We start from the raw sequence: 25,437 nt of genomic DNA, 5'->3' as shown, positions 1-25,437 counted from the left end.
CGCCATGTGTAATGTCAATTTTTATAGTTTACTTCGCTACTTGAGTCATCTCTCTCCACTCTCTCTTTCTGTGACACATTCCACACAGACCTAACCACGCCCCCTGTCATTCAAGAAGCGCATTTGATGTTCCTCAACCCCGAGACACTGCATTCAGTCTGCATGGTCAAAGCAGCACATGCTACAATGTTGATGACAACGATGTTGTTTTCACTTTGCGTCTTAATATAAATCCACTAGTGTTCTATAATGACACTATTAGTTTGTGTTTCTTACATCACCAAACAGCTAGTTTGTCTTTTCTTAGCAAGTTGAGGAGGAATATGTTCAAAGCAAGAAAGAGGAATATCAAAGAGGAACATGCAAAGCAAGAATATGTTAGCTACATGAAGTAGCTAAGAGAAAACATGCAATGTAGCCAAACGCTTATAGGGTCCCCTAGGAAACACTTAGTTCCTACCCTCTCAAAATAACTCATGCCTGGCATTTTAATTCGTTGTCATCTCAAACACTGTATTCAAAGTTCCCACTATTATATTCTAACTATAGAATTAGAATAGTCATTCTATTTCCATGATTCCAACAGTTTTGCTCTAATACGCAAGTCAAATCATGACCTGACCATGCTCTGACCATGCGCGTTCACATGAGAGGGAGCTCTGTTCCATCGCACATCTGAAGTCAATGTAATTCTCTGGTTGGAACGTTACTGAAGATTTATGTTAAAAACATTCTAAAGATTGATTCAATACATCGTTTGACATGTTTCTACTGACTGTTACGGAACTTTTTGACATTTCGTCTGCTTTTAGTGAATGCGCTTCCTGACTTTGGATTTGTTTACCAAACACGCTAACAAAAATAGCTATTTGGACATAAATGAGGTACATTACCGAACAAAACAAACATTTCTTGTGAAAGTGGGAGTCCCACTTGTGGAAGTGGGAGTCCGATGAAGATCAGCAAAGGTAAGTGAAGATTTATAATGCTTTTTATGAGTTTTGTTGACTGCACAATTTGGTGGGTAACTGTATGGCTTCCTTTTGTGGCTGAACGCTGTTCTCAGATGATTGAATATTGTGCTTTTGCCTTAAAGCTTTTTGAAATCTGACACACTTGTTCTTAATGCAACCACTGTATCTTTAATTCTATGTAAAACATGTATCTTTCATCAAAGTTTATGATGAGTATTTATGTTATATGCCGTGGCTCTCTGCAATTTCTCCGGATATTTTGGAGGCATTTCTGAACATGGCGCCAATGTAAACTGAGGTTTTTGGATATAAATACTTTATCGAACAAAACATATATGTATTGTGTAACATAAAGTCCTATGAGTGTCATCCGATGAAGATCATCAAAGGTTAGTGATTAATTTGATCTCTATTTCTGCTTTTTGTGACTCCTGTCTTTGGCTGGAAAAATGACAGTTTTTCTGTGATTTTGCGGTGACCTAACAATCGTTTGTGGTGCTTTCACTGTAAAGCCTATTTGAAATCGGACACTTGTGGTATTAACAACAAGATTACCTTTAAAATGGTATAAAATACATGTATGCTTGAGGAATATTAATTATGAGATTTCTGTTGTTTGAATTTGGCGCCCTGCACTTTCACTGGCTGTTGTCATATCATCCCGTTAACGGGATTGCAGCCATGAGAAGTTTTTAACATATCTTTACTTTCACTCAAGTATGACATTTGTGTACTTTTTCCACCACTGCAATTGAGTGCAGGAAAAGCAGAAATGATAGAAGTGCTGAAATTTGTTTTGGTTGAAGTTGAATTGAACAGTATAAAACAATCAGAATGGAGAAAGACTCAATTCAAGACTCCATTTAAATCACTTAGAATGTGTGTGTTGCCACCCTAGGATCACTCACTACTCATAAAGCTAATGTAGAACTTTTATTATTCAAAAACAAAAAATTCCATAATTTAAATAAAAAAATAACGTGATATAATATTTGGGCCATATCACCCAGCCCTAGGTCTATGTATCTGGCTTTGCCACGGTCTCAATCTTGATTTGTGTCGATGTAGAATACAGAATACAAATAAAGAGAAGCAAAAAAAACAGCAAAGCAAAAAATGTAGGGATGCACGATATATCGATGAACATATAGAAATCGGCCGATATTAGCTAAAAATGCTAACATCGGTATCGGCCAATATATAGTTTAACGCCGATGTTAAAAACCGATGCCAAAGCTACCGTGCATTCCTATGTAACGTAGGTCCATGACGTAACAACACCACGTAAACTTTTTCGCTACATGTGCAACACAGCATTCCTAACATAGCCCACACAATGTTTGCTGTGTGGATCGAGCAATCATTTGAAAGAGTAAGAAAATCGCTGACAAGTCGCTGACAACACGACGGTGGTATGCCTGATCATCGACGGCGACGAGTCAGCCTGCAGGAAAGGAAGTCAGAGACTTAGTAGTGTGGTGCCAGGACAACTATCTCAACGTCAGTAAGACCAAGGAGCTGATTGTGGACTATAGGAGAAAGAGGGGAGAGCACGCCCCATCCACATCGACGGGGCTGTAGTGAAGCGGGTCGAGAGTTTCAAGTTCCTTGGCATCTACATCACTAAGGACTTAACATGGTCCACACACACCCGCACAGTCATGAAGAGGGCACGGCAGTGCCTCGTCCCCAATAGAGAATCTTGACTGGCAGCATCACAACACGACCGCAAGCGCCACAAAGAGTGGTGCGGACAGCCCAGTACATCACTGGGGCTGAGCTCTCTGCCATCCAGAACCTCTATATCAGGCGGTGTCAGAGGAAGGCCCGAAAAATTGCCAAAGACTCCAGTCACCCAAGCCATAGACTGTTCACTTTGCTACCGTCCGGCAAACGGTACCGGAGCATTGGCTCTCTGACCAACAGGCTCCGAGACACCTTCTACCCCCAAGCCATACGACTGCTAAATTGTCAGACTGCAGTCAAGTAATTGTAGTAAAACTATCTATGCACACTCACTAGACTTTATATACACACACTCACACACACTACTGTCACTCCCACACAAATACCTCACGCATTCAAACACTACTTCCGCACACACACACACACACATACAGTGCATTCGGAAAGTATTCAGACCCCTTGACTTTTTCTTCATTTTGTTACGTTACAGCCTCATTCTAAAACTGATTAAATAGTTTTTCCCCCTCATCAATCAACACACAATACCCCATAATGACAAAAGAAAAACAGCTTTTTAGAAATTTTACATATCACATTTACATAAGTATTCAGACGCTTTACTCAGTACTTTGTTGAAGAAGATTTGGCAACGATTACAGCCTCGAGTCTTCTTGGGTATGATGCTACAAGCTTGGCACACCTATATTTGGGGAGCTTCTCCCATTCTTCTTTGCAGATCCTCTCAAGTTCTGTCAGCTCTGTGTTCTTAGGGACTTCTGTGATAGAAAAATTACATACGTATCTGGTTTATTTGATATTAATGGTTAACAATTAATATTTTACTAATAATAAGACATTTCTGTCCCGTTAGTGTCTGTGTTTTCATGGGCTCCACTCTAGTTCCCTGCAGCTAATCTGGGCGTATGGTCACTGGAGATGGCTTGAGCTGACAAATGGGTTAAAGACTGCATTACATAGACAATAATGTGTTTTACTAAGGGATATCTTAGGAGTAGAACAATCACTCATCATCTCAAAACCATCATTGCATCTGGGAAACTAAGCCAGGGTGGGGTTAAGACAACAACCTACTTGCAGATAACGACAAGACGAAGCCAGAGGGGTTTATGATGCTCCTTGGTCTGAATAAGGGGGGTTGAACCAACTATGACTGAGCATTGTTAGTATCAGCTATATATAGTACTCTGCATTTGTGTAAAGGTTAGGTTACTCGGTCCAACACTCAAGGGTGGGGGGGGGGGGGGGGTCGACCAGCCTCATTATTGCAATATTTAATCAATACTAAATAAAGATAACTGTTTGAAGAAACGACCAAATCTCTCTCAGTACTGAATTTCCACGACACTTTCAATGCTGCAGAAACATTTTAGTACCCTTCCCCAGATCTGTGCTTCAACAAAATCCTGTCTCAGAGCTCTACAGACAATTTCTTCGACATCATGGCTTGGTTTTTGCTCTGACATGCACTGTCACCTGTGAGACCTTATATAGACAGGTGTTTTCTTTTCCAAATCATGTCCAATCAATTGAATTTACCACAGGTGCACTCCAATCAAGTTGTAGAAACATCTCAATGATGATCAATGGAAACAGGATGCAACTGATCTCAATTTCGAGTCTCATAGCAAAGGGTCTGACTACTTATGTAAATAAGATAATTCATACAATTAAAAATATATAAATAATCAAAACCTGTTTTTGCTTTGTCATTATTGGGTATTGTGTGTAGATTGATGAGGATAAACATTAATTTAATTCATCTTAGAATAAGGCTGTAACGTAACAAAATGTGGAAAAAGTCAAAGGGTCTGAATATATTCCGAAGGCACTGTAACACACACACACACACACACACACACAAAATAGGGCTGGGCGATATTGCCAAAATATCATTTCACACAACAAAAAAATACATTGGGATGGTATGGTGGTATTTTATGTTTTTGAATAATAAAAGTTCTACATTTGCTTTATGAGTAGTGCGTGTCCCTAGGGTGGTGTTGGATTCTAGCTTGAAATATATACTTATTCATGCTACTTTAACTACTTTACATCTATAATGTAATTGTTAAATCTCATGGATCCTATGGAGAGGGCCAAAGGGTAACAGTCTGGTTTCAGTCACTGATAAGGTTGGATAGCCATGGATTAGGGAAGGAGGAGGAATGTGGGCGGAGGTCAGGTCAGATGAAGTGACAAGGAAAGTTCTATTACACACATTACACTATTGTTTCTTCCAATACGTTATCGTCATCTACGGTAGACATGTTTACGTGCTGCTGTGCGGTTTGTTGCTAACGTTTCTTTGCTACCTGCCAACTTTACGTTTTTTACTTTTTAATTACTGTTATATGTTTTTTTATTTTTCCCTCTCGCTACTTTTTTCATTCAACTTTTTCACCCCGGACATGGTTCTGCACGACCTCCACCAACCGAAGCTAAGTAGTAACAGTAACATTATGCCTTCTAATTGTCGCTGTACTCATAATATACAGGAGAACGATCGCCTTATGGCGAGGATAGCCGTGCTGCAAGCCCAGCTTCAGACGCAAACGTTAGGCAAGGGTCATTTAAGTGTAGGAAAGGACGAAACAGCGCCTGTGCCACCAATAAGTACAGAGGGTAGTATAAATCCCCTCGCACAGTCCCGGCAGCCGGACAATTTTCTCATGGCTTCTGGAAGGAAATGCTGTAGGAATGCTCAACCGGTGTCGCTCATTCAGCCAACAGAAACTTTCAACCGGTTCTCCCCATTAAGCAACGAGTCGGAGTCAGAGTCCGAGTCTTCTCTGGTCTCTCCTCCACCCGTTACGGGGTCTGAGACGCCGAAGCCTCCCACCATTAGCTCTGACAAATTGAACACCCTAGTCATTGGTGACTCCATTACCCGTAGTATTAGACTTAAAAAGAATCATCCAGCGATCATACACTGTTTACCAGGGGGCAGGGCTACCGACGTTAAGGCTAATCTGAAGATGGTGCAGGCTAAGGCTAAAACTGGCGAGTGTAGAGAATATAGGGATATTGTATCCACATCGGCACCAATGATGTTAGGATGAAACAGTCAGAGGTCACCAAGCGCAACATCGCTTCAGTGTGAAAATCAGCTAGAAAGATAGTAATTGTCTCCGGCCCCCTCCCAGTTATGGGGAGTGATGAGCTCTACAGCAGTCTCACAACTCAAGTCGCTGGTTGAAAACTGTTTTCTGCCCCTCCCAAAAGATAGAATTTGTAGATAATTGGCCCTCTTTCTGGGACTCACCCACAAACAGGACCAAGCCTGGCCTGAGGAGTGACGGACTCCATCCTAGCTGGAGGGGTGCTCTCATTTTATCTATGAACATAGACAGGGCTCTAACTCCTCTAGCTCCACAATGAGATAGGGTGCAGGCCAGGCAGCAGGCTGTTAGCCACCCTGCCAGCTTAGTGGAGTCTACCACTAGCATAGTCAGTGTAGTCAGCTCAGCTATCCCCATCGAGACCGTGTCTGTGCCTCGATCTAGGCTGGGCAAAAGATGGCAGTGTTCGCCTTAGCAATCTCACTGGAAAAAAGACCTCCTCCATTCCTGTCATTATTGAAAGCGACTGTGATACCTCACATCTCAAAATAGGGCTACTTAATGTTAGATCCCTCACTTCCATGGCAGTTATAGTCAATGAACTAATCGCTCATCATAATCTTAAACCTGATGAATTTACTGTGTTAAATGAGGCCTCTCCTCCTGGTTACACTAGTGACCATATCCCCCGAGCATCCCGCATAGGCGGAGGTGTTGCTAACATTTACGATAGAAAATTTCAATTTACAACAAAAGAAATGACTGCGTTTTCATCTTTTGAGCTTCAAGTCATAAAATCTATACAGCCTACTCAATCACTTTTTATAGCTACTGTTTACAGGCCTCCTGGGCCATATACAGTGTTCCTCACGGAGTTCCTTGAATTCCTATCGGATCTTGTAGTCATGGCAGATAATATTCACAATTTTGGTACCTTTAATATTCACATGGAAAAGTCCACAGGCCCACTCCAAAAGGCTTTCGGAGCCATCATCAATTTAGTGGGTTTTGTCCAACATGTCTCCGGACCTACTCACTGCCACAATCATACTCTGGACCTAGTTTTATCCTGTGGAATAAATGTTGTGGAGCTTAATGTTTTTCCTCATAATCCTGGACTAATAGATCACCATTTTATTACTTTTGCAATCGCAACAAATAATCTGCTCAGACCCCAACCAAGGATCATCAAAAGCCATCTATAAATTCTCGGACAACAAAGATTCAGAGTACAAAAATCTGTTAACTTTTCTAGGGTAGGGGGCAGCATTGGGAATTTTGGATGAAAAGCGTGCACAAATTAAACTGCCTGCTACTCAGCCATAAAAGCTAGAATATGCATATAATTAGTAGATTTGGATAGAAAACACTGAAGTTTCTAAAACTGTTTGAATGATGTCTGAGTAATAACAGAACTCATATGGCAGGCAAAAACCTGAGAAAAAAAACCAACCAGGAAGTGGGAAATCTGAGGTTTGTAGTTTTTCAACTCATTGCCTATCGAATACACAGTGTCTATGGGGTCATATTGCCCTTCCTAAAGCTTCCACTAGATTTCAACAGTCTTTAGAACCTTGTTTGAGGCTTCTACTGTGAAGTGGGGGCGAATGAGAGGGGATTGAGTCAGAGGTCTGCCAGAGAGGCATGAGCTGACCAAGCGCGTTCACGTGATAGTTAGCTTTGGTTCCATTGCAATTCTACAGACAACGTAATTCTCCGGTTGGAACATTACTGAAGATTTATGTTAAAAACATCCTAAAGATTGATTCTATACATCGTTTGACATGTTTCTACAGACTAACGGAATTTTTTGACTTTGTCTGCACCTAGTGATCGCGCCTCATGAATTTTGATTACTGGGCTAAACGCGCGAACAAAAAGGAGGTATTTGGACATAAATGATGGACATTATCGAACAAAACAAACATTTATTATGGAACTGGGATTCCTGGGAGTGCATTCTGATGAAGATCAAAGGTAAGTGAATATTTATAATGCTATTTCTGACTTCTGTTGACTACACAACATGGCGGATATCTGTTTGGGTTGTTTTGGTCTCTGAGCGTTGTACTCAGATTATTGCATGATGTGCTTTTTCCGTAAAGTTTTTTTGAAATCTGACACAGTGGTTGCATTAAGGAGAAGTGGATCTAAAACTCCATACATAACAGTTGTATCTTTTAGCAATGTTTATTATGAGTATTTCTGGAAAATGGTGGCTCTCTGCAAAATCACCGGATGTTTTGGAACTACTGAACATAACGCACCAATGTAAACTCTGATTTTTGGATATAAATATGAACAAAACATACATGTATTGTGTAACATGAAGTCCTATGAGTGTCATCTGATGAAGATCATCAAAGGTTAGTGATTAATTTGATCTCTATTTCATCTTTTTGTGACTCCTCTCTTTGGCTGGAAAAATGGCTGTGTTTTTCTGTGACTTGGCTCAGACCTAACATAATCGTTTGGTGTGCTTTCGTCGTAAAGCCTTTTTGAAATCGGACACTGTGGCTGGATTTACAACAAGTGTATCTTTAAAATGGTGTAAAATACTTGTATGTTTGAGGAATTTTAATGATGGGATTTCTGTTGTTTTGGAATTTGGCGCCCTGCAGATTCACTGGCTGTTGACGAGGTGGGACGCTACTAGCGTCCCACATACCCTAGTGAGGTTAACCACCTAACTGAGGAACTAAATGTAACCTTGCATAATACCCTACATGCAGTCGCACCCCTAAAAACCAAAAACATTTGTCATAAGAAACTAGCTCCTGTGGGAGTGAATGATACATTTAGGGACAGGTGTACATAAGAGAAGGCAGACATGAGTTAATGGATACATGCTGGTAAAAACAGCTGAACACTAAAACAGACTACAGGAATGGAAGGCGACGCATAGGCGCCTAGGACAACTGGACACACTAATGATAGAGGGACACATAGTCTGCTGACATTAACACACTAATGATAGAGGGGCACATAGTTTGCTGCTTCTAATAAAGGCAAACATGCCAAAGACGTAGGCCTATAGGATAGACAGACATATATTATTTGTAGGACAAGAAAGGGTCCTGCCACCATTATAACCTAACTGAAACCAGACATGGGCGTTATTGGGCGTAAACAAGCAGGAAGCCTAAACCATAAAAGATAATGGTGGGAAACATCTTCGTTTGCATATGTAATGGACTCATATGCTGTATAGGTATAAATACAAGAGCCAGGGCTCTGGGAAAGGTGTGTGATCCGCGGACCACTCCGGCTTGTGATATTTAATATTAAAGCCTTTATTGAATCCACAAGTTCTTGCAAGTGTTACGTTTTGAACCGATTTTCCACGACACTCCCTGGTATACAGAAAATACCCGAGCCCTGAAGCAAGCTTCCAGAAAATTGGAACGGAAATGGTGCAACACCAAACCGGAAGTCTTCCGACTAGCTTGGAAAGACAGTACCGAAGAGCTCTCACTGCTGTTCGATCATCCTATTTTTTCAACTTAATTGAGGAGAATAAGAACAAACCAAAATTTATTTTTCATACTGTCGCAAAGCTAACTATGAAAGCAGCATTTCCCAAGAGAGGATGGCTTTCACTTCAGCAGTGATAAATTCATAAACTTCTTTGACGAAAAGATCATGATCATTAGAAAGCAAATGACGGACTCCTCCATAAATCTGCGTATTCCTCCAAAGCTCAGTTGTCCTGAGTCTGCACAACTCTGCCAGGACCTAGGATCAAGGGAGACACTCAAGGTTTTTAATACTATTATCTCTTGACACATTGATGAAAATAGTCTTGGCCTCAAAACCTTCAAGCTGCATACTGGACCCTATTCCAACTAAACTACTGAAAGAGCTGCTTCCTGTGCTTGGCCCTCCTATGTTGAATATAATAAACGGCTCCCTATTGTTAGGTTCTAATATTTCAGAGTAAATAACTCACGGACACTAGAGAAGCTTAACCAAGTTTAATTATTCCCAAATGGTCAAAACAGCTGTATTCAGACAAAAGCATGTTTCCACCATCACAAATATATATACTCCACTTTAGGCACTACTCCCTCTCTCCAATCCTTACATCTTATGGTTAGACAGGAAGAGGGTAATAGGGTAATGAACCATCATTTCTCCCTTCAGGGGATCTGACCTGACCTCAACCTAATCCACAAATGTCCATCCACTTCCCCTATAGCAATCCTGTGACTTCCTTCCGTCCACCCAACACATTCCAAAGCCATCGGTCTTTCTACAGAGAACCATTAACTTCTGATGTAAAAACCAGTCTCTTACACTCCTTAAACCTCTAAACCTCTTTGGGCTAGGGGGCAGTATTTTCACGTCCAGATGAAAAGCGTTCCCAAAGTAAACTGCCTGCTATTCAGGCCCAGAAGCTAGGATATGCATATTATTAGTAGAGTTGGATAGAAAACACTCTGAAGTTTCTAAAACTGTTTGAATAATGTCTGTGAGTATAACAGAACTGATTTGGCATGCGAAACCCCGAGCACAATCCATCCAGGGGAAAAAATTGAGCTCAATGTGTTTTCCATTAGTGACCTATGGTAATCCCTTTTAAATTGAAATATGCTTTCAGTTCCTATGGCTTCCACTAGATGTCAGTCTTTAAAAATTGGTTGATGTTTTTCCTTTGAGAAATGAAGAAGTATTCCTTTCCATGTGTCACACAAAGGGACTCAAGTCTATTAGAGCGCTCGACCTGGAACGCGATTCACTTTGTTTTCGTCCGGAATTGAGCACAGTATTTCCCGTCTTAAATTTTATCGAATATTTACATTTTAGGTGACGTAAGTTTGGATTAGGAACGTTGTTTGAAATGTTTGGACCAAGTTTACAGGTAACTTATTAGATACTTTGTAGTCAGGTTGGGCGAGTTGGAACTGGTGTATTTCTGAATCAAACGCGCCAAATAAATGGACATTTTGGGGATATAAATAAGGAATTTATCGAACAAAAGGACCATTTGTGATGTTTCTGGGACATTTTGGAGTGCCAACAGAAGAAGATCTTCAAAGGTAAGGCATGAATGATATCGTTATTTCTGACTTTTGTGTCGCACCTGGCTGGTTGCATTTGAATTTATATGTGTTTGTATGCGGGGTGCTGTCCTCAGATAATCGCATGGTTTGCTTTCACCGTAAAGCCTTTTTGAAATCTGACAAGGCGGCTGGATTAACAACAAAGTAAGCTTTATTTTGATGTATTACACATGTATGTTTTGTGAATTTTTATTGAGTATTTCTGTTTTTGAATTTGGCGCACTGCAATTTCACTGGATGTTGTCAAATCAATCCCGTTACCGGGACTCGAGCGGGAATGGGGGTGAAGGGATCCCTAAGAGGTTTACACTATGCTTCTGATCTAGCATGTCTCCAGTATATCAATGTTCAAAGTTTACCCCGAATCCAACACTATCCACCGGATGTGTACCAAACTTACTAAAAGTGGCAGTAATAAAGCCTCTCATGAAAAGACAAACCTTGACCCAGAAAATATAAAAACTATTGGCCTATATCGAGTCTCCCATTCCTCTCAAAAAAAATTGAAAAAGCTGTTCACTGCCTTCCTGAAGACAATGTATACGAAATGCTTCAGTCTGGTTTAAGACCCCATCATAGCACTGTGACTGCACTCGTGAAGGTGGTAAGTTACCTTGTAATGACGTCAGACCAAGGCTCTGCATCTGTCCTAGAGCTCCTAGACCTTAGTGCTGCCTTCGATTACCATCGATCACCACATTCTTTTGGAGAGATTGGAAACCCCAATTGGTCCACAAGAACAAGTTCTGGCCTTGTTTAGATCTTATCTGTTGGAAAGATATCAGTTTGTCTCTGTGGATGGTTTGTCCTCTGACAAATCAACTGAAAATGTTGGTTTTCCTCAAGGCTCTGTTTTAGGACCACTATTGTTTTCACTATATATTTTACCTCTAGGTGATGTCATTTGGAAACATAATGTTAACATTCACTGTTATGCGGACAATACACAGCTTTACATTTCAATGAAACATGGTGAAGCCCCAGAATTCCCCTCCCTGGAAGCCTGTGTTTCAGACATAAGGAAGTGGATGGCGGCAAATGATTTACTTTTAAACTCTGACAAAACAGAGATGCTAGTTCTAGGTCCCAATAAACAAAGAGATCTTCTGTTGGATCTGACAATTAATTGATGGTTGTACAGTCATCTCAAATAAAACTGTGAAGGACCTCGGCGTTACTCTGGACCCTGATCTCTCTTTTGACGAACATATCAAGAATGTTTCAAGGACAGCAATATACATCTTCGTAACATTGCAAAAATCTGAAACTTTCTGTCCAAAAACGATGCAGAAAAACTTCGCCATGCTTTTGTCACTTCTAGATTAGACTACTGCAATGATCTACTTTCCTGCTACCCAGATAAAGCACTAAATAAACTTCAGTTAGTGCTAAACACGGCTGCTAGAATCTTGACTAGAACCCAAAAATGTGATCATATTACTCCAGTGCTAGCCTCTACACTGGCTTCCTGTTAAGGCTAGGGCTGATTTAAAGGTCTTACTGCTAACCTACAAAGCACTACATGGGCTTGCTCCTACCTATCTTTCCGATTTGGTCCTGCCGTACATACCTACACGTACGCTACGGTCACAAGATGCAGGCCTCCTTACAGTCCCTAGAATTTCTAAGCAAACAGCTGGACGCAGGGCTTTCTCCTATAGAGCTACATTTTTATGGAATGGTCTGCCTATCCATGTGAGAGATGCAGACTAGGTCTCAACCTTTAGGTCTTCATTGAAGACTCATCTCTTCAGTAGATCCTATGATTGAGTGCAGTCTGGCCCAGGGGTGTGAAGGTTTACGGAAAGGCACTGGAGCGACGAACCGCCCTTGCTGTCTCTGCCTGGCCGGTTCCCCTCTCTCCACTGGGATGCTCTGCCTCTAACCCTATTACGGGGGCTGAGTCATTGGCTTACTGGTGCTCTTCCATGCCGTCCCTAGGAGGGGTGCGTCACTTGAGTGGGTTGAGTCACTGACGTGATCTTCCTGTCCGGGTTGGTGCCCCCCTCGGGTTCGTGCCATGGGGGAGATCTCTGTGGGCTATACTTGGCCTTGTCTCAGGATAGTAGGTTGAAGATATCCCTCTAGTGGTGTGGGGGCTGTGCTTGGTAAAGTGGGTGGGGTTATATCCTGCCTGGTTGGCCCTGTCCGGGGGTATCGTCGGACGGGGCCACAGTGTCTCCCGTTAAGTATGCTCCCTCTAATTCTCTCTCTTCTCTCGGAGGAGGACCTGAGCCCTAGGACCATGCCTCAGGACGACCTGGTCTGATCACTCCTTGCTGTCCCCAGTCCACCTGGTCATGCTGCTGCTCCAGTTTTAACTGTTCTGCCTGCGGCTATGGAACCCTGACCTTTTCACTGGATGTGCTACCTTGTCCCGGACCTGCTGTTTTGGACTCTCTCTCTACCGCACCTGCAGTCTCTAACTCTGAATGATCGCATATGAAAAGCCAAAAGCCAATAAACTCCTGAGGTGCTGACCTGTTGCACCCTCTACAACCACTGTGATTATTATCTTCTGACCCTGCTGGTCATCTATGAACGTTTGAACATCTTGGCCATGTTCTGTTATAATCTCCACCCGGCACAGCCAGAAGAGGACTGGCCACCTCTCAGAGCCTGGTTCCTCTCGAGATTTCTTCCTAGGTTCTGGCCTTTCTAGGAAGTTTTTCCGAGCCACCGTGCTTCTACATCTGCATTGCTTGCTGTTTGGGGTTTTAGGCTGGGTTTCTGTACAGCAATTTGTGACATCGGCTGATGTAAAAAGGGCTTTATAAATAAATTTGATTGATTGACACACACCACCCGAGTTCCTGCCTAGCAACAGAGATGTATTGGCTGTCTAGTTGTGCAAGGACGAAACTGCCTAATAGGAGGGTATAAATCTTCTCAGCGGTTTGACCTAGATTTTCCTCGTCATCCGTTTGAGTTTTTACAGAATAATCATTCTATTTCCATGATTCAAACAGTTCACCCAAGTTTTTTGCTCTAAATCAGAAGTCAAATCACAATTGCAACATTTGATTAAAAACAAGCCCAAGATTGTTTGCCCATATGGTGTGTAGTGTGGAAATGGTCTCAAATGAGTGCAGAAATGGATGAAAATATTATTTTGTTTTTTAGTATAAAACAATCAGAATGGAGAAAGACCCATTGAAATCACTTAGATTGTACGCGTTCCAACAGTGTCAACACATACAGTGGGGCAAAAAAGTATTTAGTCAGCCACCAATTGTGCAAGTTCTCCCACTTAAAAATATGAGAGGCCTGTAATTTTCATCATAGGTACACTTCAACTATGACAGTCAAAATGAGAAGAAAAAAAATCCAGAAAATCACATTGTAGGATTTTTAATGAATTTATTTGCAAATTATGGTGGAAAATAAGTATTTGGTCAATAACAAAAGTTTCTCAATACTTTGTTATATACCCTTTGTTGGCAATGACAGAGGTCAAACGTTTTCTGTAAGTCTTCACAAGGTTTTCACACACTGTTGCTGGTATTTTGGCCCATTCCTCCATGCAGATCTCCTCTAGAGCAGTGATGTTTTGGGGCTGTTGCTGGGCAACACGGACTTTCAACTCCCTCCAAAGATTTTCTATGGGGTTGAGATCTGGAGACTGGCTAGGCCACTCCAGGACCTTGAAATGCTTCTTACGAAGCCACTCCTTCGTTGCCCGGGCGGTGTGTTTGGGATCATTGTCATACTGAAAGACCCAGACACGTTTCATCTTCAATGCCCTTGCTGATGGAAGGAGGTTTTCACTCAAAATATCACGATACATGGCCCCATTCATTCTTTCCATTACACGGATCAGGCGTCCTGGTCCCTTTGCAGAAAAACAGCCACAAAGCATGATGTTTCCACCCCCATGCTTCACAGTAGGTATGGGGTTATTTGGATGCAACTCAGCATTCTTTGTCCTCCAAACACGACGAGTTGGGTTTTTACCAAAAAGTTTTATTTTGGTTTCATCTGACCATATGACATTCTCCCAATCTTCTTCTGGATCATCCAAATGCTCTCTAGCAAACTTCAGACGGGCCTGGACATGTACTGGCTTAAGCAGGGGGACACGTCTGGCACTGAAGGATTTGAGTCCCTGGCGGCGTAGTGTGTTACTGATGGTAGGCTTTGTTACTTTGGTCCCAGCTCTCTGCAGGTCATTCACTAGGTCCCCCCGTGTGGTTCTGGGATTTTTGCTCACCGTTCTTGTGATCATTTTGACCCCACGGGGTGAGATCTTGCGTGGAGCCCCAGATCGAGGGAGATTATCAGTGGTCTTGTATGTCTTCCATTTCCTAATAATTGCTCCCACAGTTGATTTCTTCAAACCAAGCTGCTTACCTATTGCAGATTCAGTCTTCCCAGCCTGGTGCAGGTCGACAATTTTGTTTCTGGTGTCCTTTGACAGCTCTTTGGTCTTGGCCATAGTGGAGTTTGGAGTGTGACTGTTTGAGGTTGTGGACAGGTGTCTTTTATACTGATAACAAGTTCAGACAGGTGCCATTAATACAGGTAACGAGTGGAGGACAGAGGAGCCTCTTAAAGAAGAAGTTACAGGTCTGTGAGAGCCAGAAATCTTGCTTGTTTGTAGGTGACCAAATACTTATTTTCCACCATAATTTGCAAATAAATTCATTAAAAATCCTACAATGTGATTTTCTGGAGAAAAAAAATCTCATTTTGTCTGTCATAGTTGAAGTGTACCTATGATGAAAATTACAGGCCTCTCTCATCTTTTTAAGTGGGAGAACTTGCACAATTGGTGGCTGACTAAATCCTTTTTTGCCCCACTGTACATTCTAAGTGATTTCAATGGGTCTTTCTCCATTCTGATTGTTTTGTACTATCACACCCGGTATTTTTAACCAAATGTTGCAATTGCGATTTGGAGCAAAACACCTGGGTGAACTGTTGGAATCATGGAAGTATAATGATTATTCTAATTCTATAGTTAGAATATAATGGTGGGCACTTTGAATGAAATGGCCAGGGAAGAATTATTGTGACAGGGTAGGAACCAAAGTGCTGATAAGTGTTTCCAAGGGGACCCTATAATATTCTGCTACATAAAAATTTTCTCGTAGCTAACATATACATGCTTCATGTATTCCGATTTGATTTAGAAGATACTGTGGCACAAACAACATGCTGATTTAGGTCTACACCATCACTGGTATTTTCAGGCTGTATTAGCTAGCTATGTTTGCTCTTACTCAGTACATTTATTAGCTAGCTAGCTAGCTAGCTATTAGCATTAGCGGCTAACAATTAGCGTCTCAAAAGATTTAGGGCAACTTGCTAAGAAAAGACAAACTAGCTGTTTGGTGATGTAAGAAACACAAACTAATAGTGCCATTATAGAACGCTAGTGGATTTATATTAAGAAGCAAAATGAAAATAGCATTGTTGTAACGGGTTCTGACTTCTAAACTTGAAATATGAAATATCCTTGTTCATGGTACTGAGGGAGAGAGGGGAATGCAGAACGTTTACATTCTGTCAGAACATGTTATTGTTAGACATCAGGTATCCTATGGAAAGGAGAAGGGTACAGTCTGGTACAAGCCAACATGACAGCCGTGAGTTGGGGAGGAGTGAGGAATTTGGGCTGAGGTCAGGTCAGAGCTATTGTTCTGTTTGGAGCCTGTTTCTGGGCGAAAGATTCATGTTTTGTGTGTGTGACCAGTACGACCATACATCATCTGGGCCGACAGTCAAAGGTGCTTGCTTGCCCAACTTGGGGGAACCGTTGAGCTACCGTTAGAGGAAGTATGTCTGGAGAGACTTCCTGTCATTTTGGCCACTATTATCCTCACTCAGTTGCAACAGACTGAGGCAACCTTTTCGCCCAGTTGTCTCCCCTCACACACACATACACGTACATAGGGTCACGTGTTTTGCAGATGCTTGCATGGGGTAACTTGACTATATAAATGCTCCTGTACTCTTTGTACAGTGAGGCTCTCACTCCATTTCACCTGTGTGGGTGGTGCAACCAGCCTCCTTATTATAATATGTTTTTAATAAAAGTAATACCTTGATTGATTATTGATTTCGCCTCTCCTCATTATTAGTTAAAGGTAGAATTGCCACCACACTGTTCAGCTGTCTGATCCATTGGGTGAATAAACTTGGTTTGAGCTTTTCCTAGAGTGCCTGTTAGTTTTTACTCTGTCTATTTAGAACCTAACAGTTGTCATCAACATTGTTGCATGTGCTGCATTCACCATGCAGACTGAACGCAAGTGTCTCGTGGCCGAGGAACAACAAATGCGCTCCTTGAGTACCATGGGGCGGGGCCAGGTCTGTGTGGAAAGCAGCATGGAGACAGAGAGCAGAGAGAGATGACTCAAGTAGCCAAGTAAACTATAAAAATGGACGTTTCGCACGGCGTATCATCTTTAACAAACCAAGCATTCAAATACCGTTATAGAAGATAAGGTCAAAACTAGAGGTCGACCGATTATGATTTTTCAACGCCGATACCGATTATTGGAGGACCAAAAAAAGCCGATACCGATTAATCATCCGATTTATATACAGTGGGGAGAACAAGTATTTGATAACCTGCAAAATCGGCAGTGTTTCCTACTTAGAAAGCATGTAAAGGTCTGTAATTTTTATCATAGGTACACTTCAACTGTGAGAGACGGAATCTAAAACAAAAATCCAGAAAATCACATTGTATGATTTTGAAGTAATTAATTTGCATTTTATTGCATGACATAAGTATTTGATCACCTACCAACCAGTAAGAATTCCGGCTCTCACAGACCTGTAAGTTTTTCTTTAAGAAGAACTCCTGTTCTCCACTCATTACCTGTATTAACTGCACCTGTTTGAACTCGTTACCTGTATAAAAGACACCTGTCCACACACTCAATCAAACAGACTCCAACCTCTCCACAATGGCCAAGACCAGAGAGCTGTGTAAGGACATCAGGGATAAAATTGTAGACCTGCACAAGGCTGGGATGGGCTACAGGACAATAGGCAAGCAGCTTGGTGAGAAGGCAACAACTGTAGGCGCAATTATTAGAAAATGGAAGAAGTTCAAGATGACGGTCAATCACCCTCGGTCTGGGGCTCCATGCAAGATCTCACCTCGTGGGGCATCAATGATCATGAGGAAGGTGAGGGATCAGCCCAGAACTACATGGCAGGACCTGGTCAATGACCTGAAGAGAGCTGGGACCACAGTCTCAAAGAAAACCATTAGTAACACACTACGCCGTCATGGATTAAAATCCTGCAGCGCACGCAAGGTCCCCCTGCTCAAGCCAGCGCATGTCCAGGCCGTCTGAAGTTTGCCAATGACCATCTGGATTATCCAGAGGAGGAATGGGAGAAGGTCATGTGGTCTGATGAGACAAAAATAGAGCTTTTTGGTCTAAACTCCACTCGCCGTGTTTGGAGGAAGAAGAAGGATGAGTACAACCCCAAGAACACCATCCCAACCGTGAAGCATGGAGGTGGAAACATCATTCTTTGGGGATGCTTTTCTGCAAAGGGGACAGGACGACTGCACCGTATTGAGGGGAGGATGGATGGGGCCATGTATTGCGAGATCTTGGCCAACAACCTCCTTCCCTCAGTAAGAGCATTGAAGATGGGTCGTGGCTGGGTCTTCCAGCATGACAACGACCCGAAACACACAGCCAGGGCAACTAAGGAGTGGCTCCGTAAGAAGCATCTCAAGGTCCTGGAGTGGCCTAGCCAGTCTCCAGACCTGAACCCAATAGAAAATCTTTGGAGGGAGCTGAAAGTCCGTATTGCCCAGCGACAGACCCGAAACCTGAAGGATCTGGAGAAGGTCTGTATGGAGGAGTGGGCCAAAATCCCTGCTGCAGTGTGTGCAAACCTGGTCAAGAACTACAGGAAACGTATGATCTCTGTAATTGCAAACAAAGGTTTCTGTACCAAATATTAAGTTCTGCTTTTCTGATGTATCAAATACTTATGTCATGCAATAAAATGCAAATTAATTACTTAAAAATCATACAATGTGATTTTCTGGATTTTTGTTTTAGATTCCATCTCTCACAGTTGAAGTGTACCTATGATAAAAATTACAGACCTCTACATGCTTTGCAAGTAGGAAAACCTGCAAAATCCGCAGTGTATCCAATACTTGTTCTCCCCACTGTAGCTCCATTCCTGTGTATTTCATTTTATTCCTTGTGTTAGTTACTATTTTATTTTGTAACCTCTGCATCGTTGGAAAAGGTTCGTAAGCAAGCATTTCACTGTAAAGTCTACACCAGCTGTATTCGCCACGTGATAAATAACATTTGAATCCATACCTTTCCTGTCTGTGGGACGGCGTTCTTCATGATGCGAGCCACGTTAGCGATGGGGAGGTAGATGTCCTGCTCACGGAAGTTTTCCTTGCTGCCGTTGCCTTCCTCATGGTCATGCAGGCTCTCATCCCCATCATCTGGCAGGGAGAGGGACATGTTAGATCCCTATTCAACACCACATTGTGTCTATACAAATCTTCTATCTAGATAAAATCTACATGTGACTTGGTTCATGTCAAGCCTGATAATTTATGATTACTACAGTATGTAAACCTGGTTATTTGTGAAGCATCTTTGGGCTTGTGAAAGGTGGTAGTGCCATGTCAGTATCTTTATGTTTATATAGGGGTGCTCTGATTGTGTCCAGCATCATTGGGCACCCAAGTTATTATGACCAAGGGATTGTGGATGTCGGAAAAGAGGGTGTGGCTGATTAGGGGTGCTTAGTCTGTGAGGTGAGTTCCACCACCTACCGTCCTGTGACTGAAGAACGTAGTGGCTTCCTGCCATGTACTCCCCTGACATTCCCAACTGAGAGGCGTCGGTGGTTGAACTGTCGCCGTCCATCTGTAAACAGGCAGAAGTTATAACTCAGTTCTTTTTAGGGCATTCATGCAATAATGTCTATCTGCAGACTGCAGTTACTATATGCTACGCCCACTATATATTTCACTAAATACAAGTATTGGGAACTTTCCAGTACATGTGTGACATCTTAGTGTAGTAAGAATAAGTGCACTCTATATGTGTGTCAAGGTCATTAGGCACCATTAGACATGCACCTGTCTTGGGAGTCTGCATGTCTGTTTCTTTTTATACCATTGCTATGGCCTAATGTTCACTGTCGCTGTGGTTACGCCACCAATGGAATCTATGACCTAATGTGAAACCAAGCTAAAATAAGTACAAGGAAAAAAGATAATGGTGGCTAAATGCCAGAGGGGATGAATCATTAACATAAAGAGGCGTTACTGTATGTGTGACGTAAGGATGAAAACTGTATAAAAAGTGTGTGCCAAGGCTGGAAAGGCAGTTGCTTCATGAACCAGCCCGGCTTGTGTTACTTTGTAATAAAGTCTATTTGAACTCACAGGTTCCGGTATTTGAGAAACATTATTGACTGAATATTTCCACGACACATGCCGTGTCCACTGCCATTGAGGCTGCTAGCTCTGTCTCTGGGCCACACTCCAGCACAGTAGCTTGCAGTAATGCACCAATGCCAACCACCCAACAAAAACACCAAAGGAGGCTTCTAGCTAGCGAGGCTAGGGCACACCGGTACAGTGTCTTTCGCCCCCACCTGCCAAGCACTGCTTTCCCGCAGTTCTGTTAACGTTACGATGGGGGAAGTAACTAGCTAATGTCGACAACTCAACTCCCGCGTGACACTACCGGGTTGTGATTACCCTCGTCGTCATGTTAAAATAACTGCGGGAAAGCAGTGCTCGGCAGGCGGGGGCGAAGGACAGTGTGTGCAAGTGTCCTAGCTAGATATCAGCCTCAATAGCAGTGGGCGTGGCATGTAGTAAGTGACACGTAGTGGGCGCAGCATGTAGTAAACGCAGTCTGCATATAGACCCTAATCCATTCATGGGAAATACAACAATATGGGTTGACTGTGTATTCTAACCTGTTTCTGTTTTAGCTACATTAACCAATCAGTGGCTGGATGAACTATCCAAATAGCCAATCAAAAACTGAAAGTACAGGTTAGTCGCCTGGGAAGCATTTTTTTCAGACGGAGAGGACATCTTGAGGTTGTTAGCTGGCATGAAACAAGTGGTCTTGTGCTGAATGGTGCTACATGGGAATCATGGAACAAGATCAGCAATATTGGGGCATGGACACAGAAACGAGAATTTCTGAGGAGGAATGGAGGCAGAAAAAGAGGAAGAGAATGAAAAGCAGAGGATGGATTTAAAACTGAGGAAGACGGCGATAACAATGAATGGGGGTGTCGAAGAAGATTGGTGTTGTGTAGTGCAAACAGAATGAGCCGTGTGCCGGACCGAGTTCTGGAGGGGCAATAGAAGTGCATGAGGGTAAGTTAAGTGAGGTGGAAGGAGTTGTGAAGGGCTTGGAACCCGAGCTTAGCATCGTTGGACATGATAAAGAAGAATCTGGTCCAGCAGGAGCAACATTTTTGGAGAAAGTGGGCTGATCCATGTGGCTTCAGGGTGGGTGAGAAACGAGTTGGGTGCAGTTGAATCAATGAAGGTAACCTGTAGTGGACTTGTGATATTTGTTTGTTTCTTCTAATCAGAGGGAGCAGGCGCTCCGTGTCACACAACTTGGGTCAAGATCTGTTTCTTACTTTGATCTTAGGAACAGGGTATCATTAAAAGCAGGGATTTCTGGGGTAGTGTTAGATGTGAAGGTGGAGCAATTGAAGTACAAGATCCTTGGAATTTGCGACGCCCACTGTTTGGTGCGACGCCCGCGCTGTTTGGTGCGACGCAAACCCGGTGGGGAGGGTGGTGAAACAGAGGAGCCACCGGCAGTCCTTATGAGGTGTCAGAGTCTCTACCTGACAAAGTCATGTTAGGATATATCTGTTATCCTGTTAGAGCTTTTGTGCCAAATCCACTGAGCTGTTTCAGGTGCAACGTTTAGTCATGTAGCAGCAGTTTGTAGGAGGGAGTTTCCAATATGTGGGAAGTGTGCAGGAAGGCATGGGATAGAGGATTGTGTAGTTTCGGTGGATAAAGTTGTGTGTGTCAACTGTAGGGGTGCCCGTGTTGCTGGGGATCGGAAGTGTCCGGTGCGAGAGAGGCAGGTTGAGGTGGCTAGAGTCAGAGTAGTGTAGAAGGTGTCGTATGATGAGGCAGTGAAGAAATTAGAGGATGGGTCAAGGGTGCGAGTAGATTTGTGCCAGCACAAAGGGATAGGCCAACGAGTGATTTATGCTTCAGTAAATTTGGCTTCTTATCGTTCATAGCAATGGCTTATGAACTGTACCGCAACAATGGAACTTAAATCACAGAAAATAGAGGTGGTGGCAGCTGCAGATAAGTATTAGGTACAGTACCAGTCAAAAGTTAGGAAACTCCAACTCATTCTCAGGGTTGTTCTTTATTTTTACTATTTTCTACATTGTAGAATAATAGTGAAGACATCAAAACTACGAAATAACACATATGGAATCATGTAGTAACCAAAAAAGTGTTAAATAAAAATATATTTTATATTCCTCAAAGTAGCCACCCTTTGCCTTGAAATCTTTGCACACTCGTGGCATTCTCTCAATCTCATGAGGAATGCTTTTCCAACAGTCTTGAGGGAGTTCCTACATATGCTGAGCACTTGTTGGTTGAGAGAATGCCAAGAGTGTGCAAAGCTGTCATCAAGGCAAATGGTGTCTAATTTGAAGAATCTCAAATATAAAATATATTTAGATTTGTTTAACACTTTTTTGGTTACTACATGATTCCATGTGTTATTTCATAGCTTTGATGTCTTCACTATTATTCTACAATGTAGAAAATAGTAAAAAATAAAGAAAAACCCTGAGAATGAGTAGGTGTGTCCAAACTTTTGACTGGTACTGTTTATGAGATTTGACTTCAGAAGAGTTACAGGGTGCATTGAGTGGTGGTGTCCCGTCCTCCCAGGCTGTTTGCATTGGGCTGGAATGGGGTAGTGGATTGTTAATCCCCCTTCCTTTTTATATCACAAATGTAACGTGATTGGCGCATTCTAGCGAACATTTGCATATTGCCATTAGGGAACGCATGTGAAAATAACTCAATTTGCCTTTGCATTCTTAAACGCAACTTTTTAAATCTTTGGAAAAGGGTAAAGTCTACAAAACTTAGTTCACTCTGTAAGTAACATATTTTAGTTTTGCGATAAGAAAACTGTATTGAGATCAAATGTTTAATCGATTAGAACATTAGCAGAATGTCGGCCAAAATCCATCTCACATTGCCGGTGTTGTGCCAAAAATCTCCCCCCTGCCAGAATTCTCCCCCCCTTCATGTTATTCAATGCTGCGACTTGATTGCTAGTTGAGATTTCTGCACTTCACTCCGTTTTCAGTTTAGCCTACATTTCACTGATCTTAGTAGCAGAAAGCATTTTATGTTTGCAGTTTTCGGTTTGGCTATTTGTTTCAAGTGTATGTGGCGGTTCTAGCTGGTATGGCGCCTTGGGCGAACCCCCCCCCCCCCCCCCTTCAGCGCCCACCCACACCCGGGGGTGAAAGTTGCTTTCCTGGGAGGCTGCCCATGTAGCTCCTACCGATTTGTATTAGTCTATGATTAAATCTCTTCGCCAAAATGTGTCATCTCTCCCATGTCTTACCCAACTAGTATTTTTGAAAGTGTAAGGATAATAATTCATTGCTTGCCAACATTTTACTCCCTCCTCTATGTTTAATGTAACACACATACATTCATTATTAATTTCGGTTGCCTATCCTGACGTGAAGTTTGTTCTATAGAAAGTATTTGACTCTAGCCACAAAATTAGATGGGGGCGATTCTGGTAGGGTGGCGATTTTCGGCACAACACCGGCCATCCCCACGCAACTGGAGTGGAAACGCCAAGCGGATGCTTCACATTTATACATCCGGTGAAATATCTGTCTCATTGTTCTATCTGTGAGCACCGCTGTCTAGTCGCAGCTAAAACAGAGTACATTCACATTAGCATGGAATGGAGAATCTAACACAGTTGCATAAAAACTACGACTTGTTACTAGTTCAGACATGGATGGTCATGAATCTATAAGCCGCTTGCTACCCAGCTAGAGTCTAGCTAACACTAGCTTTTTCCAGAGCCCATGGCTCTGCAACATTCTCTTTGTTCCCGTGTTTACTGACAATTAGCCAGAGGGGAAATACAATGGCTAACTGGTTGGCTAGTAGTAGCGAGTATAACGTTAACTGGCTTATGTCGACGAAGCGAACTTGCCAAAAACCCAGAGACGGTAAATAAGCGGAGACAGAACAGTTATCATTTTAACTTAAGATAACTTTAGATATCATAGCTAACTAACGTTAGCTAGGTAACAAGATGCGCTAGCTAGATGGGAAGGAGAACTAACGTTAATGTTAGCTCGTACTAGCCAACTCACATTCATACTACATCAAAAACGCACCATTTAATGGCCATTGTTAAATCGATTAGTAACTCACGATTTGGAAAAATTCTTCATGTTTAAACAATATTCAAGATGTCCCGTCGACTTCACCAGTTTGACCACCATGCCTAACATAGCCAATTACCATAGCTACATTTGACAGATGATTTTTTTTGAGCTAGTCTTTGTTTGGGGGGCCTGTGCGTGAGAACCCATAGCAGGAAACCATTTACTAGCGAGTCCTGTAATTTAACAACTCGCAGTCTTCATTTCTACTTTCCCGCTGCTAATTCCCATTCACACTACCATCAAATAAAAAGAAACAGTCAAACGCGGAGATTTCGATTCGAGGTAAAGCGAAATCGGATAGCAATCATTGGCCGGAGCCAGCCACAAACCTCCGATACAGCCCTGGTTGGTTAGCTTCTCTAAACGGCCGTGTGGTTGGACAGAAAATGGCTGCGAGAGAACCAGTCCCAGCGCGAAGTGCTGCTTCCCAAAAGCACTATCTCACTCTGCCGCTAGGGGAGCAATGTTTTCACTGTCCAGTAGACCTGTCTACTACTACTGGTACCTGGAAATTAGGCTACTCGTCATATAGATGCAGAGGCAGAACAAGATTTTTTATATTTTTCTTAATTCACTAGACAGTTTGTTGGACTCATTCTCAACTCACAAAACAATGCAAGACAAGTCACACAGATAACCCTTAGCAAAAAAAGATTGACTGTAATATTTTGGACACAGTAAATGTAGAATAACAGCAGTTATACTTCACTATAACCACAGTTATGCCGCATTGTATGTTGCACTCTGACTGCAATCTTTTTTCATAAGGGAAGGAAGTAACTGCAACATTATTGTCTCACATTGTCAAATTTAGGGTATGGTAACTTTGGTAATTTAGACTTTATTCACTTTTAAAAAATGTATACATATATGGTATATATTTTTTTAACTATATATATATCTGTGTCAATGAGTTTATAGGGGATATAACATATGGTTCAAGAGAAAATAGCATCTAATCAACAATGGCATTCTTTTCAATTTACTGCAACTCTTCCAACTATTCACTTTTTTCACAACTGCCACCAGTTTGGTGGCAAAACATTTACAACAAAGACATTTGGACATAGTAAAATAAATAAGTGTGTAAAAAAAAAAAAGAAGGATATTTCATGCTGAAACCTGAGGCCTCATATTAAACACCAATGTTATTTACTAAGTTGATGGTTT

General features: G+C 42.1%; 1 protein-coding gene across 3 annotated transcripts in view; it reads right to left on the bottom strand.

The window, feature by feature from the left end:
• The window catches only part of LOC139530194 (nuclear transcription factor Y subunit beta-like), a 39,782-nt gene extending 15,036 nt beyond the window's left edge, over window positions 1–24,746 (bottom strand). Inside the window, exons 1-3 of one of the 3 annotated variants that reach the window (XM_071326379.1) lie at window positions 24,597–24,746; window positions 19,586–19,679; window positions 19,116–19,249 (exon numbers count right to left, since the gene is read on the bottom strand). In XM_071326379.1, the coding sequence (XP_071182480.1) occupies window positions 19,116–19,249; window positions 19,586–19,679 (228 nt within the window). In that variant the 5' untranslated portion in view covers window positions 24,597–24,746. The other 2 variants (XM_071326381.1, XM_071326380.1) reach the window with 2 other exon arrangements.
• Window positions 24,747–25,437: the final 691 nt, after the last annotated feature.

The sequence above is a fragment of the Salvelinus alpinus genome, chromosome 9, assembly GCF_045679555.1.
Source record: "Salvelinus alpinus chromosome 9, SLU_Salpinus.1, whole genome shotgun sequence".
Taxonomy (NCBI): Eukaryota; Metazoa; Chordata; class Actinopteri; order Salmoniformes; family Salmonidae; genus Salvelinus; species Salvelinus alpinus.
The sequence above is the reverse complement of the archived record's forward strand: the minus strand, read 5'-3'. Positions and strand labels throughout refer to the sequence as shown.